Source organism: Rutidosis leptorrhynchoides, chromosome 10 (genome assembly GCF_046630445.1).
Source record: "Rutidosis leptorrhynchoides isolate AG116_Rl617_1_P2 chromosome 10, CSIRO_AGI_Rlap_v1, whole genome shotgun sequence".
NCBI lineage: Eukaryota > Viridiplantae > Streptophyta > Magnoliopsida > Asterales > Asteraceae > Rutidosis > Rutidosis leptorrhynchoides.
The window spans coordinates 277080722-277098655 of NC_092342.1; the positions used below are offsets into that span (position 1 = coordinate 277080722).

At 32.6% G+C, this 17934-nt stretch overlaps 1 protein-coding gene across 1 annotated transcript; it reads right to left on the bottom strand.

Annotated features, from left to right (window-relative positions):
* Positions 1-12: 12 nt before the first annotated feature.
* On the bottom strand, positions 13-17117 carry LOC139872172 (phospholipase D zeta 1-like). The gene is given in 21 exon segments (XM_071860007.1): positions 13-455; positions 534-595; positions 999-1023; positions 1025-1062; positions 1146-1277; positions 1932-2033; positions 2117-2314; positions 2650-2796; positions 2908-3018; positions 3167-3586; positions 3943-4099; positions 4450-4599; positions 4706-4845; positions 5178-5294; positions 5396-5638; positions 6005-6178; positions 6271-6432; positions 6557-6695; positions 6784-6899; positions 7049-7150; positions 16886-17117. Coding segments are annotated over 21 exon segments (3162 nt in total). The 5' UTR covers positions 17072-17117; the 3' UTR covers positions 13-214.
* Between the last annotated feature and the right edge of the window lie 817 nt (positions 17118-17934).

The following is a 17934-nucleotide window of genomic DNA, read 5'->3' on the forward strand; positions in this document are numbered from 1 at the left end:
ACATTCACCACTTATTACTATTTATAAATTATTACAACCAATGAACTAATAAAGCAGATTCTAACTTACAATTTACATCAATGATCTACACCAACTACCCTTTTCCCTCTAAAATTAAAATGAAAGAAAAAAAAAAAACAATCACTGTGAGTGTCCAAAGATTATATCATATGTACTGTACATTTTTTGCTAGTAAAATGGGTAACAAAAACATCTAGTAAAAGACCTGAGGTGATGTGTAGAACTCAGTTTCACTAAACATTGGTCTTAAATCTTCTTGACACATAAAGTCTAATGGAAATGAAACAAGAAACCCTCTTACTCGCTTTAATATCTCCATTGTTTGAATGTCTCCTTCGGTCAATAATTCAAGTTTCTCGGGAGCTAAACCTAAATCGATTGTAGTATGTCCAAATTTTTCTTTCCAGTAGTTCATACTTTGTCTAAAAGCATATCTGCGTAACAGAATATTAGTAAACAACATTAAATCCAGTTTTTACTAATGAAAAGTTGCACTAAAGTTGCATATCTACCTCGAGTGTATAGCATCACTTGGGACGCAAGAAAATACGTCCTGGTATATTTGGGAGTTTGCCTGCCAATAATATATCAATTAAATGTATCACTTGAAGGTTAGAACAATAAAAACAAATAATTATGTCTTTGTTAAAGGTGGCTATGGTGGGTAGTGACTCATTAATGGGTTGAATTTTGGATTAAAAAAAAATTATAATCAAATGGAAAATAATTTCAGTTAAGATGGAAACAGGTCAAAAGTGTATAAAGTTGCCCAAAATGTGTTTGAGTGCATAAAACCTCCTAAGTTCTATTATTAAAATCCTTGTAATATTGTGTAATCACATAGTTTGTAATCAATTTTAAACACCAAAAACTTCCAAAATTAGAAAACTTGTTGTGTGTCTGCCCAACCCACTTCAGCCCACTACTCATTGTGACCATTTTGCCACCTGTAACTTAATGTTGTCATATTAACTTACCGTTGCAGTTGCTAACCACAAATCTGTATGTATTATCAGCTATGGGATCTGTTATCCGATTCATCTGAAACAGAAAAAAGAGAGTTAAAAGGAAAAAAACAAAAGACATTTATTACTTTTTATAATTAGTAAAATGATGATACTAACCTCTTCACCATGAAGACCAAGATGTTCGCACCATAGCGAACGCCTGAGACTAATTGCAAATTTCCCAGCACTCCAAGGTTCTCCATTCATCGTTGATTCACTAAATTCTTTATCTTCAATCAAAACCCCAATCTGATGCAAAAACTTATCTTAGCCTATTTTACCTTTTACCACAAATATCAATACATGATATGCATAATGGACTTTTCCAGATTGGATAACGGGTCAAAAGCGGGTACTTCTAGTATAGGTTGTAACGGGTCATGTGTATACTTGGAAAACGGGTCGGGTCAGGACCCTGACGGGTTCATAAATTTTGGATGAGTCAAACAGATCGGGTGAATGGGTCGAGACCCGTTTCTCAAAGTTTTTTAAACTCAGAAAACCTCTAATATTTTTTAAATCTCATAAAGACTCGTTAAGACCCATTAAGTACCCGTTGCCCGTTGGACCTTATATATATTTGTTAGGCTTCATATGAGTCTAAATTGGACTTGTTCTTTAACTTTTTTATGGACCCAATTGGTTAAATACCTAACCCAATGGACCTATTTATCAATCTATGGGTCTCAATTGCCGGGTATAATCAAGTCTTGTTAGATTGACCAACAAGCACTTTTTTGTCAAAAAAAATTCCACCTTTTTATTCTTAAAAAATAACTGAGTTAGATATAATTACTAAAACATATTATTGCAATAATAATCTAAACTGTAAACGAGAGTTTAAATGTTTAGAAAGGATATATGAAAAGAGAAAGAAATTGAGAAAAGAATGTTAATTTGTACCTCGGAATCCCTATGTCCAAGCAAACTCCTGTCATTAATGTTGGATGATCCAATTAATGTGATACGGTCATCAACTATCATAACTTTACTATGCACATAAACCTACATTAAAAAAACAAAAACGATGTTAGTTCATTGTTACTACAAAAGTAACATTGCTAAACATCGCCAAAACGTTGCATTACCTGACTTGTGGCAATGGGACCATCATCACCAAGTCTGCCGTATGTTCTAAGACCATAAAATGATATATAGTCATTCGTTTTAGGACCAAGAAGCGTATTTAGATTATGTAGTATCGAATTCTTTCCTCTTGAAATGCTTCGATATTGCCAATGCATTATCGCTCTCACAGTTGCAGCCCCACCATCATCCAGACGCCCCTGTTTATTCGTTAACGCTTTAGTCCAACTTTCAAAAGAGAACATAGAAGTCACAAAATGGGTGGGTTGGTTAATGGGTCAAGACAAAAAATTTGTAGAGTAGTAATATTAATAAACTACCTATTTTCTTAAAAGGTGATTATGCATTTTTTTGGATTTAAATACACTTTAGAAGACTTTTGACCCATTTTAGTTGTTACATTTTCTTGTCAAGTTCTCGTTGACCTATTTGACCCTTCAGAAATAAAACATAAAAAACGAATTGACTCTTTTATAGTAAATGGGTCGAAATTGCTACACTGAACAGGTCATTTCAAGAGAAGGGTGTTTATTACCTGGAATCCTGGTAGGAGTGGTATCACGACGATAACTCTAAAGCACTTTTCCTCTTTGTGTGCACGCAAAATACGTCTATATAAAGCTTCCAATACACGATTCTGTATGATATCATCATCTGACAGGCCCGAAATGAAAAACTGGTTCTGGAAAAACAAATAAAACATTAAAAAAAAAAGAGAGAGATTAGCTTTAGAGATTGCTATTATAAAACTGCTCTAATTTTACAATTATAAATAATATTTCCCATGAATTACCTCGATGTAAATAAACTTTTCTGCATTTTCAATAAGAGAACAATAAGTTTTATGAATGCTGTCTTCAGTATGACTCGTTCCACCAGACCACTGGCAGACACTTCTAATAACCTGAAAAACGTACATTTAATCATGTTATCTACTATTGTTGAATAAACTTAAATGATAAAATATAAGTGTACTTATTTTATCAACCAAGTACTTAACTTTTGTTATTTGTTTACATGATATATTCACAAAGTTTATCATAATAGCTAACCTGACAAGAGCACGATATACGCGGACCAACTTGTGAAATATCACCACAAATAACTTGTTGACTATCACACCCCTCATCTGACACGTCAGATCCATAACTAGTTGTCCCTGTGCTATTTTCACGATGATCTGAAAAATCAAAATCATCTGCAAATTTTTCTGTTTGCATAGTTTGGCTTGAAAGTTCAGTTGACTCGGTCAACGTGGTATTGACTTGTTTAGAATCTATACCATCAGCTTCTTGAGGCAAAAGAAACTGTATGTCTTGTGACGGTGACTCATACGACGAACTTTGTGGTGTATCGTCATTATGTTTACTCTCGATATCCAAATTTTCACTCTTTCCTAAGTAATGTGGAAGAACCATGTGTTGTTGTGGCATTAATAGCGGTATTCTTTGTTCGTTTGGTGCTTTGTTTCTCTGTATAAAACGTTTAACGTATCAGATAAAGCAACTCACGTTTAGGTGGCCGTAAGATTAAAAGGGATTTTACTCATTCATATCACATTTAGAGAATGACCATTTTACCCTCATGTGCAGGGCACATGACAACTTAACGGGATTTTTTAATGACCGTCAGTGCGAGGGACTATAAGCAAGAGTTGCATACCAAGGACTATCTTAGTCAAGAAAAACATAGGGACTAAATAGGCAATTTTGAACAAACCACAAAGACTATTTTAGTAATTTTTGTCTCTAAATAATTCAGACTTTTAATTCATTCAGCAATATAACATATTGTTTTATCAAAAGTGGTATGTAAGTATAACGTGAACCTTAGCATGATTCCAACGTTGTACGAAGTGTCTAGCTACATCTCGACAAGGAGGTCCCCAAAGAGCACAGTGAACATCATGCCACGGCATTCGAGGATATTTTTTACGGTCTAATTCATCTGTCATCGTGTCCACCCAAGAATTTGGTTCGGATTCTCTGGAAAATATATAAAAGATAATAAGCATCTACAGTTTCATCATTTTAGGATAAGGGGGTGTTTGGATGTGATTGATATGGCAAATGTCAGTTTTGCCCTTATAATTAAGGTAAGTTTAACTGAATTTATTCAAGACATGAGTGATTGATAGTAATAAATGAGGGTAATTCAGAGAGTTTAATAATATTTTTTAGTTATTTGTTGCAAGTGAACAATTATTTTGGGGCATATATAAATAGTAAGGTGGACACTTATTTTAAGACGTAGAGTGTTTAATAAGATGGGTTGTAGAAAGCAGTGTTAGGATGTGTGACTTTCTGATACTTAAAGTATAATAATAACAATCTACCTAGGGTTATAATAATCCTTCCCGGGCCAAATGAAAGGAGGACGATCACTGATTTTGTGTTCGATTGTATCATAACGACCAAAACATAGATCTAATCCTCCAATATAACAGATTTGGTGATCAACAACTACAATTTTTTCATGGTGTGACCTGCATATTGAAAAGTTGTGATCAAATCTAGATAAGAAAAATCAATTAAAATTCACAAATATTTCTATGATATAGATAGCAAATATATAATTAATAGAATGCGTACCACAAATAGATGCCGGCTGCCAAGTGGTCAGGATAGCGCATCACTTTCACATTCTCATGAATATTCAAAAGCCTTTTTTGGCTGTATAAACTATTGATTTTTAAGGCAATTGACACTTCCTTGTAAAGAAGAATGTATATCTGTAAAAAAATTGTATGAACTATTAATAACATTGTAATTATTTCCCTTGTGGTTACCCACCCATTTCATGGCCTCGGAGATTTTGGACGTCTATGCGTTTGAGCATCACCCGAGGGGGTTTTACCACACGCGATGCCCGTATGGATTCGTCGTGTGGGTTTCCTCCTAACAGGCGGTAGGACTGTATTGGTGCGTCCTTGGAAAATGATCGGGTTGTGGGTCCCGACATCGCATTTGGACCCCGTCAGTGACTCTAATCGCCGTTAAAAAAAAAGAGTATGCGAGTGTCTGCATGAGCGTATATAAAAACAATTATATGATTAGCCTTTACCTTGACACCTTCATTGGCTTTAGCTTCAAACAGTGCATCAAGACGAGAAGAACCATTTGCATGAAAAGGGCGTTTTAGGTATAGTTCTGGGCACAGCCACCAGCCTGTAACATAAATCTACATGAAAGGTTATATCAATTAGCTTGTCGTTTGGTTGTCAAGATTTCATCAAGACGAGAATATCAGTTTTATGTTTGAGGAAATTAAACATAATGTACCTCGGATTTTGCATTTGCAATTGACGAAGCAATTGAATCAAAGGCTACTTGTCCATCTACGAACCATTGAGCTCGACTACCATCATCTATTAAACCCCTTTGCGGAGCAAATGAACCAAAACGGTGAGAATTGCACCAACCTTCAGTTGGCTTTTGACTTGCATCATAAATAGCAGATATCCAATCTTTGACTTTTGCACTACTCGTAGTTCTTATCTTTGTACTTCGGTTTCCACATGTAACCTATCAAAAAAATCAACCTTTTCATTCAAACATCATTAACAAGAATAAGGCAAAACTAAACAAAAGATCACCAAAATTTTGCACACTAATAATAAATCAAACAATTACTATAATTACATCTGCGCGCGCGCCCTCAGACTGTTTGTTTTTCTAAAGACATAAGATAAAATAATGTTTTATTTTGTGTTTTCAAATTCGCAGACTTAGAAATATGCTTCTTAGTGCTACGGACATGATTAAATTATTTTGCAGACATAAAACCAAACAGTCTTAACTATTCAGAAGAGCAGATCTTTAGACAAAAAAAATATCTTAAAAAAGAGAGCACCTAAAAGTCAACTATGATAAAGAAACAAACTTTTCAACCTTGAACGCATAACGCAGGGGGTTCCGTTCCTTTACTTCTTCTGCTAAAAGTATTCGATTCTGTTTTTCTCCATTTGAAGGAGGAAGTACGTCGAAAACAACGATATCTAAGAGCTTGGTACTAAAAGGATCTTCTAACAGAGCCAAAAAACCGGGTTTTAATACTGCCCAAACCTGCATAAAATCAATCAAGATACAAAATTTAATAACGGGTAACTTACTATATTAAGAAAAGTTGGAATAGATAATATTTCATAAACACAAACCTTCTGCCAAGTGTTTCGAAAACAGCAGCACATCAAACATCCAGCTTTTGACTCGTCTCTTTGTATGAGATTTAAATGTTGAACCATAACATAGTCTTCTTTCAACTTTCGACCGTACTCTGAAGAAAACGATAACTTAGACACCTCCAGAAATTGGCAAACCTGACCCAAGTTATACAGGTACGAAAAATGTAGAAAAAAAAAACAAAATTCAACATTTAACTTATGAATGAATAAATACAAAATGCAGTTTGAGTGCATAACGGGATTCTATGGTTATATGTACCTCGCGAGAATTCACGATATCTATGTTCCCGAGGAAGTGATTAAGATAATTTTGCATTGCAATTTTTGCGTTTTCTGAGATCGTTGATCTCCCAATTGATGGTCGTATAATTGGCAGAGCAGCCCTAGTTGGAACAGATCTGCATCGAAATGTACAATAAGAAAACACGGACATAATTTAAAAAAAATAATAATAAAAAAAAACATCCCATGTACTACACAGTTTACCTCTTTTTAATGCTATCCTCATTATGTACAGGAATAGCTCCATCATCAGGTTCATCGTTATCATGCACGATTGTAGTCTGATCTCCTAGTCCTATGTGGTGAAGCCAATCCTTAACCTTTGGTGTTCGTAGTATTAAGGAAATTTGAATAAAAATTAATGGGATCTCAGAATAAGAGTAACAACAGACTATATTTAAATATAGTTTGATTTTCAAAAGTTCGTTGTGCATTTATACATCGACATTTTTAAGAAGATGGAAAAAACCTGTTCTTGCTTGCCATGAATTTCCTCAGCTATTGCACGTTTCTTCAATGCGAAATGTAAGAAGATAACTTGTGACGCCTTCTTTAGTAAGCACCACTTGAACTGTTCGAGTACACAAGATTAGGAGGTTAACTATAAACTATACATCAAAAATCTGAATTGCTTAAATGTTTCACACCTCGAAAACTTGTAATATTCAAAAAGAGAAACTGTATATATCATTGAACGCCATAGATTCCCATCAACTATTAGTCCTTAAATTAATTCGAAACCACCTAAATCTCAAATAAACTTTCCACCATATATACCAATTCCCAAATCTCAGTTATATCTACTACTTCATTAAAGAACTTATGAGTTACAAGTATGTACCTTCACTAACCAAATAACATGTACAGTATATCCTAAGTTAGAAATCACTGTACAACTTTATAACAGTGTAATCGTCTTAACGCACTATAACTCTAAATTCCTTCAATATACAGTAATAGATTGCAGAACCTAACTGCCATAACTAAAATTCAAAAAAAAAAATTGGCACCTAAAATCTCCTGGCATTAATCATACATCAATCTTTAGTAGTGAAAACAAGTTAAAAACTTATTGACACGGATATTGATCAGCCTGGATCTTTAGATACTCCGTTTTCACGTAGTCAAAGAAGCAGATCAACTCCCCCATCAAGGGTTTTACTAATCTCGCATCAATTCACCAATCAACTCAATCGAATTCATCTAGAAACTGCAATTTCGCACGGGGAAGACAATTTAATCGACCTCCAGCTCTAGAATCCACACATTATTCGCGAAAACGCTTGATTCAGCAGTAACGTTATTATCTTCTCTGGTTTTAAAATTCGCCTTGTTGTCATCTCTCTCTATTTCCCCAAATTCTCTGCATCTCATATCATATAATCAGTATAATTTTTATCTTTAAGAGTAATCGTGTATCATGGTGTCCAAGAAGAAGAAAAAGTACCAAGATATAACGATAACGGCGACTGCTACTAGGGTTTTGCGAAACCGATCGGTTAGTCGTGGAACAGCGGATGCGGCTTCTAAAAGTGGAGAAGTGTCTTCATCTGATTCTGATGGGGATCGTTCATCTCAGATTATGGATGATGTCGTACGTTCCAATCTGATGGTAGATGAAGTTGATCAGCCAAATAAGAATGAGGGAGATGTGCCAATTGATCAACCTGGGAAGGATAATCGTGATTCAGAGGGGATGGTTCTGAAAACCTATAGTTCTAGAAAGAGGAAGGGTAAAGTGAACCAGCTGATTGATGTTGGGGATGGTCCGTCTAAAGAAAAGAAGAGTGCTCAGTTTGTTCCTTATGCTGGTGATTCTTCTATTCCTGCTAATGAAAAAATACTCCCTGAAGTAATTAAAAAACGCAAGGGTAACAGGAAGAAAGGTGGGTATGGTAAGAATTCTGCTGTAACTGATCATTCTATTGATGATATTGTAGTTAGTAACGATGATATTATTGCTAAATCTATTGGTGAAACAATTGCTGTTGCTAAACCGACTGTTTCTGCTAGTCCTGTTGTATTCTTTAAGAGTTCAAAAGATGGTAGTTATAATGAGGTTGATGTAAACCTAGTGGCTGCTGCTGAGAATGCTGTTAAGTTATTTAAGAATGATGGTTTTAGAGAGTCAATTGTTGTTCCTGATGATTTCTCCCAATTTACATTGGGTGGCAATGTAACATTAATGAATACGTAGGATAATAATAGTGGTGATAAAGATAATGTTGTTTCTGGGATTAAATCTACAACAATGGAAGGGGTAGAGACTAGTGATGGGCAAGACAATACAAATACTAAAACCCCAAGACCATGGGTAAATCCAAACATCACTTTTGCTGACTTCTTAAAACAAAACAAAGATGAAGAAGAATTAAAAATGGAGTTCATTCCTCCTGTTTTAATGTCTAATGGTCAAAAGAGAGTAGTTTTCACCGCTGAGGAGGTTAAGAAGGGCGTTAGTGCATTTTCTCTTCAATTATATGGGTATTTTATTGGAACTTCTATGGATTATAGGGTTGTTAATGCCCATCTAAGGAGAATGTGGCGGAGGTATGACCTTAAAGAAATCGTCAAAACAGCTGCAGGATTTTATTTATGCAAATTTAAAAATGAAAAGGGTATGAAGGAGGTTCTTGAGAGTGGTCCATGGTTAGTTAATAATGTTCCTTTTTTCGTGAATCAGTGGGAACCTGGGGTTTGGCTTGAAAAAATTGAACCTGAAAAAGTTCCAATTTGGATTTGCATTCACAATATACCCATTGAACTATGGAGTGGCAGAAGTATAGGTAAACTTGTTAGTGGTATTGGTAGGCCTATGTTGATGGACAAAGTTACTTCAGAGAGATGTTTGAGTAAAAGTGGAAGACTAGGTTTTGCTAGAGTTTTGACTGAAGTCAATGCAGCTGATGACCTTCCTAGCTTTGTCGAATTTTCCTATCCTGTGATTGGTTCTTTTCCAGCCAAAGTGGGTAAACTTGAGGTGACTTATCAATGGAAACCGCCTTTATGCACTCATTGCAAAGTGTTTGGGCACTCTTTTAATACTTGTAAAATTAGGCCTAAAACAGAAGATGAAGTATCTGCACAAGTGTTAAAAGACGCTTTGAAAATCAACAATGATGGTGAAACAGTTGATTTAAATAACCAGTGTGTTGAGGACGGCTTTAAAGTTGTTGGTAAGAAAGGAAGGGTATTTCATAAGTTGAATTTTGATAATAATAAAAGTCAATGGCAGTCAACAGAAGCAAAAGGTATCAAGCAAAATGCAGTTAACAATAATTATGGTATTAAAGACAATATTTTTGTGGAGGAAACAGATTGGAATGTGGAGTCCCAGAAAAGTCGAAATCATAATGTTTTAAGGAAAAGAGATAAAGGGAAGGACATTGATGGTGAAGGTAATAATAAGACATATTCCAAGGATAGAATTGAAACAAACAATCCTTTTTATGTATTAGTAGATGATGAGGGTAATGGTGATTGATGTTAAGTTTGATAATACTGCTCCGAAATTAGGGTATTCTACATCTTGTTAGTTTCTTACTTTATATCTAGTATAGGTCCTCGAGTTTCGCTCAAATTAGTGTTGCTCATGTTGTAATCCTCTTTGTATCATTTCCTTATCAATAAAATTATCTTGCTTTTCAAAAAAAAAAAAAAAAAAAAAATTAATCATACATCAAATTTTAACACCAGTTAAGCACTTACCAAACTGAAAATTCTTGTATCCAATTCTCATATCTAGTATTAACTACTCACATTCAACATAAAGTTCCAAACTTAAAAAAAAAACCACACTTTTTCACATATAATAACAACAAATCCATAAAAAAATCACATATTGTTATAAAATATCTAGATTGTGTTATAAAATATCTAGATTGGATGTTAATTTTATTATTATTATATTTCTTGCATAGTAATATTTTATACTATAAATAGACATGTATGGTAACCATTTAAGGTGCACCATTTCTCTTGAAATATCAATATCAATATTTCTTCTCTCCTCCTTCTCTCTTTTTCTCTCTTTGTTCTTATAAACATTAAAGGTAGTTATAAGCCTACTGAATTATAACACGTTATCAGCACGAAAAGCTTAGTGTAATTAAAAGATATCTCAAACGATCACGAATCACTAATCAAGGTATGAAATTATTAATAATTTTCAGACTCGAATATATCAAATTTTGGACTACTAACATTTATATTTATGTTATTTAAGTTATATATGGTCGGTTATACCACCTGAATTATATTTCTGTAATCTAACTTTTACTAACTTCACTAACATTTATATTTATGTTATTTAAGTTATATATGGTCGGTTATACCACCTGAATTATATTTTCTGTAATCTAACTCTTATTAACTTCACTAACATTTATATTTATGTTAATAAGACCTCATGATTGTACGCAACACGTCATTTGACAACACGGTACTTTATGTACGCAACACGTCATTTGACAACACGGTACCATGGGTCGAGATTAATTCCGATCAATACGAATACGACGGGGTCTTTATATGTTATCTAACATTTATGATTACTTATGCAATTAATCATTATTTATTTCATGCATACTAATGTTTATTCTTAAATTTATAATTTTAAAAGTTAAAATAAAAAAATAGTTTGTATTTTTATTAAAAGTAAATCTTAAAAGATAAAATAAGAAAAAGTAGTTTGTATTTTTATTAAAAGTATATCTTAAAAGTTAAAGTAAGAAAAAAAAGGGATGGTAAAATGGAATAGTTTTTTGTCAAAAATGAAGTATTGAAAATGAAGTGGTCTCCTTCTATAACTAAAAAAAATATATACTTTTATCAAATGAATTTTTTTGTGGCCGACAATTTCAAACACGAGTCCGTGTTTAGTTTGTCAAGAATATCTCTTGCTTTGGTGAAAGGTCACGATCACGATATCAGGTGTTGTGAAAGAATTAAAAAATTGGTCAAGTGGCCTTTTAAAAACTAGAAAAAAAATTTAAACAAAAAGTTTTTTTTTATATATTTATAATTTACGGGTAACGTAAAAAAAAGGAAGTTTTTTTTTAAAAAAAAAAAAACAAAGAAAGTGTTTAAATGAGTTTTACAGAAAGGGGGAAAGCAAAGTAAAAAAAAAACTTTTTTCCAAACAAAGGTAAATGAAAGTAGGACTTAATACAAGAAAAAAGTAAACATCTCCTAGACGTGATAAAATCTATCAATGATAAGTATTAGACTTGATGAGCTAAATGTGACAAAAATGTTTCAACATGTCTTATGTTAATTTTTCTAAAATAAGTTATTATTATTCCGAGTTTAACACATATACATATGTTAATTAAAAACAATCTTTTTGTTCTTATGTAGTGTTGGGTTGCAATTTTGGTTGTATGCCATAATTCCATCCAGTAGAGTGACAATAGAAAACTTTTGATGATAATCAATAAAAAACTTTTTTCCAAACTTGTCAAATGTTTTGTTAAAAACGTGACCGTTGAAAAAAGGAGGTTGAATAATAAAACTTAAAAAACAAATTATTTTTTTAAGAGTGTGCATCAAAATGGCCCGTTTAATAATGGGGAGTAAAAATATAGTCAAATTGTTTCAACGAACAAGGGTTCAATTGGATGTCTCTTAAAAAAAATCCGCGGGTACGGGTGATGGATCCAATGGATCCGCATCCACGACCCGCGGGTGCTATCCCTAATTGTGACAAGTACAAATCAACTAAAAGTCTAAAAAATAAATGCTCTTATAGGGACCAAATGTTCACAATAATTGCCTAAGCTAGATATGAAACAAATAGTTCATAAAAAAAAAAAAAAGTCGTTGTGCGTTTTCGGGATGATAGCCGAAATACACTTACAAAAGTAAGTCAGCCGTCAATTCTTTATGGCCATATCAACGTAGATCAATAAAATCATTTATGATTTTGATAAAAGATTAATTAAAAATTAATTGTTTTTTGGTCTTGGATTCTCGGTAACAAAAGCAAAGGTTGTTTTTGGTTGCCACAACAAACAAGACAGAGGTTGTTGACTTTTGTTGTTAAACATGGCACAAGTGAACAATAACAATAGATTATTGTTTTTGAAAAGAATAATGATGCGTTAATTTTATTGTATAAAATAAAATTAAAGAAAATGGTTTTCATTGATGACTATGAACAAACGCAAACAAAGTGTTTGTGGTATTTGGTGATTAAAAAAAAGTGCATCTAAAGCTTCTACTGAAAATAATATGCATCTAAAGCTTCTACTGAAAATTAATGTGCAAGGTACAACGTATAACTATATGGTCAAATTCATTTGAGCCTTCGGAGTCACAAGTATATGATGTATATATATATTACTCAATTAACAAAATAGTAAATCTAAATTAATTCATATGAATAGTAAAACGAAATTAATTAATTTACTATTCACATAAAAAGCGCATATGATAAAAAGCGCATCGCATATGATAAGCGCATATGATAAAAAGCGAATATGATGAAAAGCACAACGCATATGATGAAAATCGCATATGATTAAAAGCGCATATGGTGAAAAACACAGCGCATATGATTAAAAGCGTATATGGTGAAAAGGATATATGATAAAAAAAAAAACACATATGGTGATTTATAAAAAAAAAAAACACATATGGTGATTAATGGAAAGCACATATGGTGATTAATGAAAAGTATATTGTGAAAAAGAATCACAAATGTTTCTTGAAAGAATTCAAGGTAAGATATATGAACCAATTCATCCATCATGTGAACCATTTTGATATTTCATGGTTCTAATAGACGCATCTAGCGGATGGTCTCATATTTGTATGTTATCAAGCCGTAATATGGCATTTGCAAAGTTTCTTGCACAAATTATTAAATTGAGAACACATTATTCTGATTACACCATTAAAAGGATGAGACTTGATAATGCTGGTGAGTTAACATCTCAAGCATTTAATGATCATTATATATCTACAGGGATTGTTGTTGAACATCCAGTTGCTCATGTGCATACACAAAATTGGTTTAGCTGAATCAATAGATAAACGCTTACAGCTAATAACTAGACAATTGATAATGAGTACAAATCTCTCAATATTTATATGTGGACATGTAAATTTACATGCTGCGACATTAATTCGCATTATACCATGTGGAAGTCGTAAATATTTTCACTTAATACTTGATTTTGGCCAAGAGCCAAATATTTTCTACCTTAAAACATTGGTTGTGCAGTGTATGTTCCAATTGTATCACCACAACACAATAAAATGGTTCTTCAAAGAAAGATGATAATATATTTTGGATATAAAACATCTTCAATCATAAGATATATTGAACCCATGATGGGTGATGTTTTTACAGCACGTTTTGCTGATTGTCATTTTAATAAAACATTGTTCCCTAGATTAGGGGGAGAAATAAAAATAAAAAATAAAATGATGCTTCATGATGTGAACATCAATTAAGGTATATTGAACTCGCACAAAAGAATGTGAAACGAAAGTTCAAAAATAATGCATATGCAAGAACTTGCAAATTAATTACTTTATGCATTTACAGATATAAAAAAGTGACTAAATCATATATACCAGCGATAAATGCTCCAGCTCGAACTGAAATTCCAAAAGCTGGCAATAATGTCACTGTTGAGTCTTTGCCACGCATCAAACGTGGAAGATCAATTGGTTCCGAAGATAAAAATCCTCGAAAAAGAAAATCAGCTGATAATGAGGTAAGAGAAAGTGTTCAAGAAGAACCACAAATCAATATTCCTTCTGCAGAGGATATTGATAAATGTAAATACTAAAATTGCGATAAATTATGCAATATTATGGAACCGAAATGAAACTAAAATCTCTATGAGATATTTTCATATAATGTTACAATGACATCATGAATAAAGATGATGATCTGGAACTAAAATCTGTCATTGAATATACAAAATGGACATGATTGAGCTCAATGGAAAGGAGCAATAAGAGCTGAATTAGAATCGCTCGATAAAAGAAAAGTTTTCGGATCAATCGTTATCACTTTTAAAGATGTGAAACGTATGGGATACAAATGAATTTTTATCCGAAAAGAAATGTGCAAATGAAGTTACAAGGCAAAACTAGACTTGTAACTCAATATTTCCCACAAAGACCAGAAATGAATTAGGAGGAAAAATTATCCTCCTGTAATGGATACAATTACTTATTAGATACTTAATCAACCTGGTAGTTATTTAAATGCATCTCATGAATGTTGTTACTACTTATCTGTATGGATCACTTAATAGTGATATATATGAATATACCTAAAGGGTTAAGGTATCATAAGCATCTAATGTAAAACTCAAGGGAATATATTCCATTAAATCACAAAGATTTCTAAGTGGGTTTATACAAACGGGACGTATGTGGTATAACCGATTAAATGACTACTTGATAAAAAAAAGGGTATAAATATAAACTTATTTTGCACGTATGTTTTATAAAAACAATGTTCGGATATGAGATCGTAGTTGTTTATGTCAATGTTCTTAACATCATATGAACAAATAAAGAGATCTATGAAATCATTCAACTTCTAAAGAATTATTTTGAAATGAAAGATCTTGAAAAAACCAAGTATTACCTTGGATTGCAAATTGAGCATATGCCTAATGGTTTACTTGTACATCAAACAACTTATACCGAAAAGATTTTAAAACATTTTTTTTAAAGACAAACTCATTGTTGTTAGATCACTCAATATTGACACTGATCTATTTCATCCCTGCGAAGATCATGAAAATTTTAACAGATCGGAAGTTCTATATTTTAGTGCAATTGAGGTTCTTATGTATCTTATAGATTATACAAGATCTGACATTTCTTTTGCAGTTAATTTGTTGACAAGGTTCAGCTCAGCCCCTACCAAAAGACATTGGAATGGGATCAAACAAATAGTTTGATACCTTCGGGGAACTACTGATTTATAATTATTTTATTCTAACAACTCGAAACAAGATTTGTTTGGTTATACAGATGCAGATTATTTATCCGATCTACATAAAGCTAAATCTCAAACTGGATATGTATTCCTAAATGGAGGCACCGCAATATCATGACGTTCTCAAAACAAACACTTGTTGCAACATCATCAAATCATGCCGAAGTGATTGCATTACATGAAGCTACTCGGGAATGATTTTAGTTAAGATCAATGATACAAATCATTATTGATTCTTGTGGACTAGAACGCTATAAAAGCGTAACAACTATCTATGAAGATAATACAGCTTACATAATACAAATGAAAGAAGAGTATCAAAAATGACAGAACAAAACATAAATGCTGACGAGGCGCTAAAGCTATAAACGGTCTTAACGGTCATAAGTTTGATGGAAAAGAATGGTATATTGGTAAGGCTCAGAAAAAGACTGAAAGGGAATAGGAACTGAAACAACGGTTTGAACAAACCATGAAGGAGACTGTAGACAAATCACGAGGGCCAAACTTGTACATAAAAGATTTAGATGATACAGTTTCAGATGAAAACCTCAGATTTTTCTCATATACTCAAGATATCGTAAAAGACAACCAGATTAAAATGAGATACGTTCAATCAACAACTCTGCTGATCTTTATACCAAAGCACTGCTAACTGCTATTTTCAGAACACACGTTCATAATATTGGCATGAGGCATGTTCAGAAGATGTAACAACTCAGGCGTTGCCTACTTGAGGGGGAGTCAACTTTATGCTGCACTCTTTTTCCCTTAGCTAAAGTTTTATCCCAATGAATTTTCTTTAGCAAGGTTTTTAACGAGGCAGTACTAGTTATTCTCTAATAAAATTGTCATCCAAGGGGGAGTGTTATAAAATATCTAGATTGTGTTACAAAATATCTAGATTGGATGTTAATTTTATTATTATTATATTTCTTGCATAGTAATATTTTATACTATAAATAGACATGTATGGTAACCATTTAAGGTGCACCATTTCTCTTGAAATATCAATATCAATATTTCTTCTCTCCTCCTTCTCTCTTTTTCTCTCTTTGTTCTTATAAACATTAAAGGTAGTTATAAGCCTACTGAATTATAACACATATACCACATAAAGTTTTCATCTTTAACCAATGTAACATTTTTCTAAGATGACCCCACCAACCCCCACACACTAAAATTCTGCCCAGTTTTAGTATCAGCCACCACATACATAATTACAAGTTGCTTCTTTACATAGACAAAAACATGTGGATGTATAAATAGTCAGTATCTAATCAATAAATGTAATTACTACATAATTCACAATCAAATTACTTAAAAACTTGAACTTGCCTGTTTATACTCAATCTGAATGGTGTAAGAAAGAAGCAAAGGTCCGATATCACTAACATCGGGTCTTGAAACCGATAAAATTGTAGCTTTTGGGAGTTCATCGAATATACGGGTCGGTTCAACACCATATTGAGACCCATGGTGTGATTGTAACGAACCTTTTGAAATTAACCGCTCTGTTGACATCTATATTTCTATCTATAGTAACAATGAGTGTATATAGATATAGAGATATAGATATAGATACAGAGAGAAATGAATTGAAATTAAAATTGAGACGAAATATTTGCTTGGAAGCTTGGATATTGTGTGAGGTATTATAGTTAGTTAATTGACAGGGGAAGGGTTATTTGTGACGTGTTTATAATAGTATGAGGGGTGTTTATGAAATATTTTTAAGGTATTATGCGTTTTAGTTGTGAAATTTGGAAGGAATATTTTCTTTTGGATCTCGCACGATTTGTCAACCAAATGCAACTCAATTTTTCATTTTGTATAAATAAATATGTAAAAAACGTAAACGTAATGTTTTCGAATTGTGGTTGATTTAATTTGACTTTGTTATGATTAAGTCTTATTCTAAAAATAACGATTGTTTACAAAACCTTTAGGATAAATAAAAATAAGATAAAGAGTATTTAGAAACTAGCCATAAGAAGAAAATAGGCCATTGAGAAAAAAACTCTTACGAAACTCTTAAGGTTATCATTAAAGTATATAAATGAGTAGTACATGATAATTATTATTGATTTTGATTTACGGTTATTCTTTTGTATAAATATTTTATACTCCTTAAAGACGACAACCTTGCCCCTTAACGATGGCAGCCTTTACGGTTGTCAATTTTTCATATCCTTAAGAAAGATATTGGATACTTGAACTGTAATACAATACTATACAAACGATTATTGGCTTTATGTTCATGTTATTCGAGGAGGTCAAGTATTTTTTTAACTCGAATTTACGTGGTTTAACAAGTTATTGCATGACTATATTTGAATATCTATTTGACAACCCTAAAATTTTATTGTTAATAATGTTGGAACCTA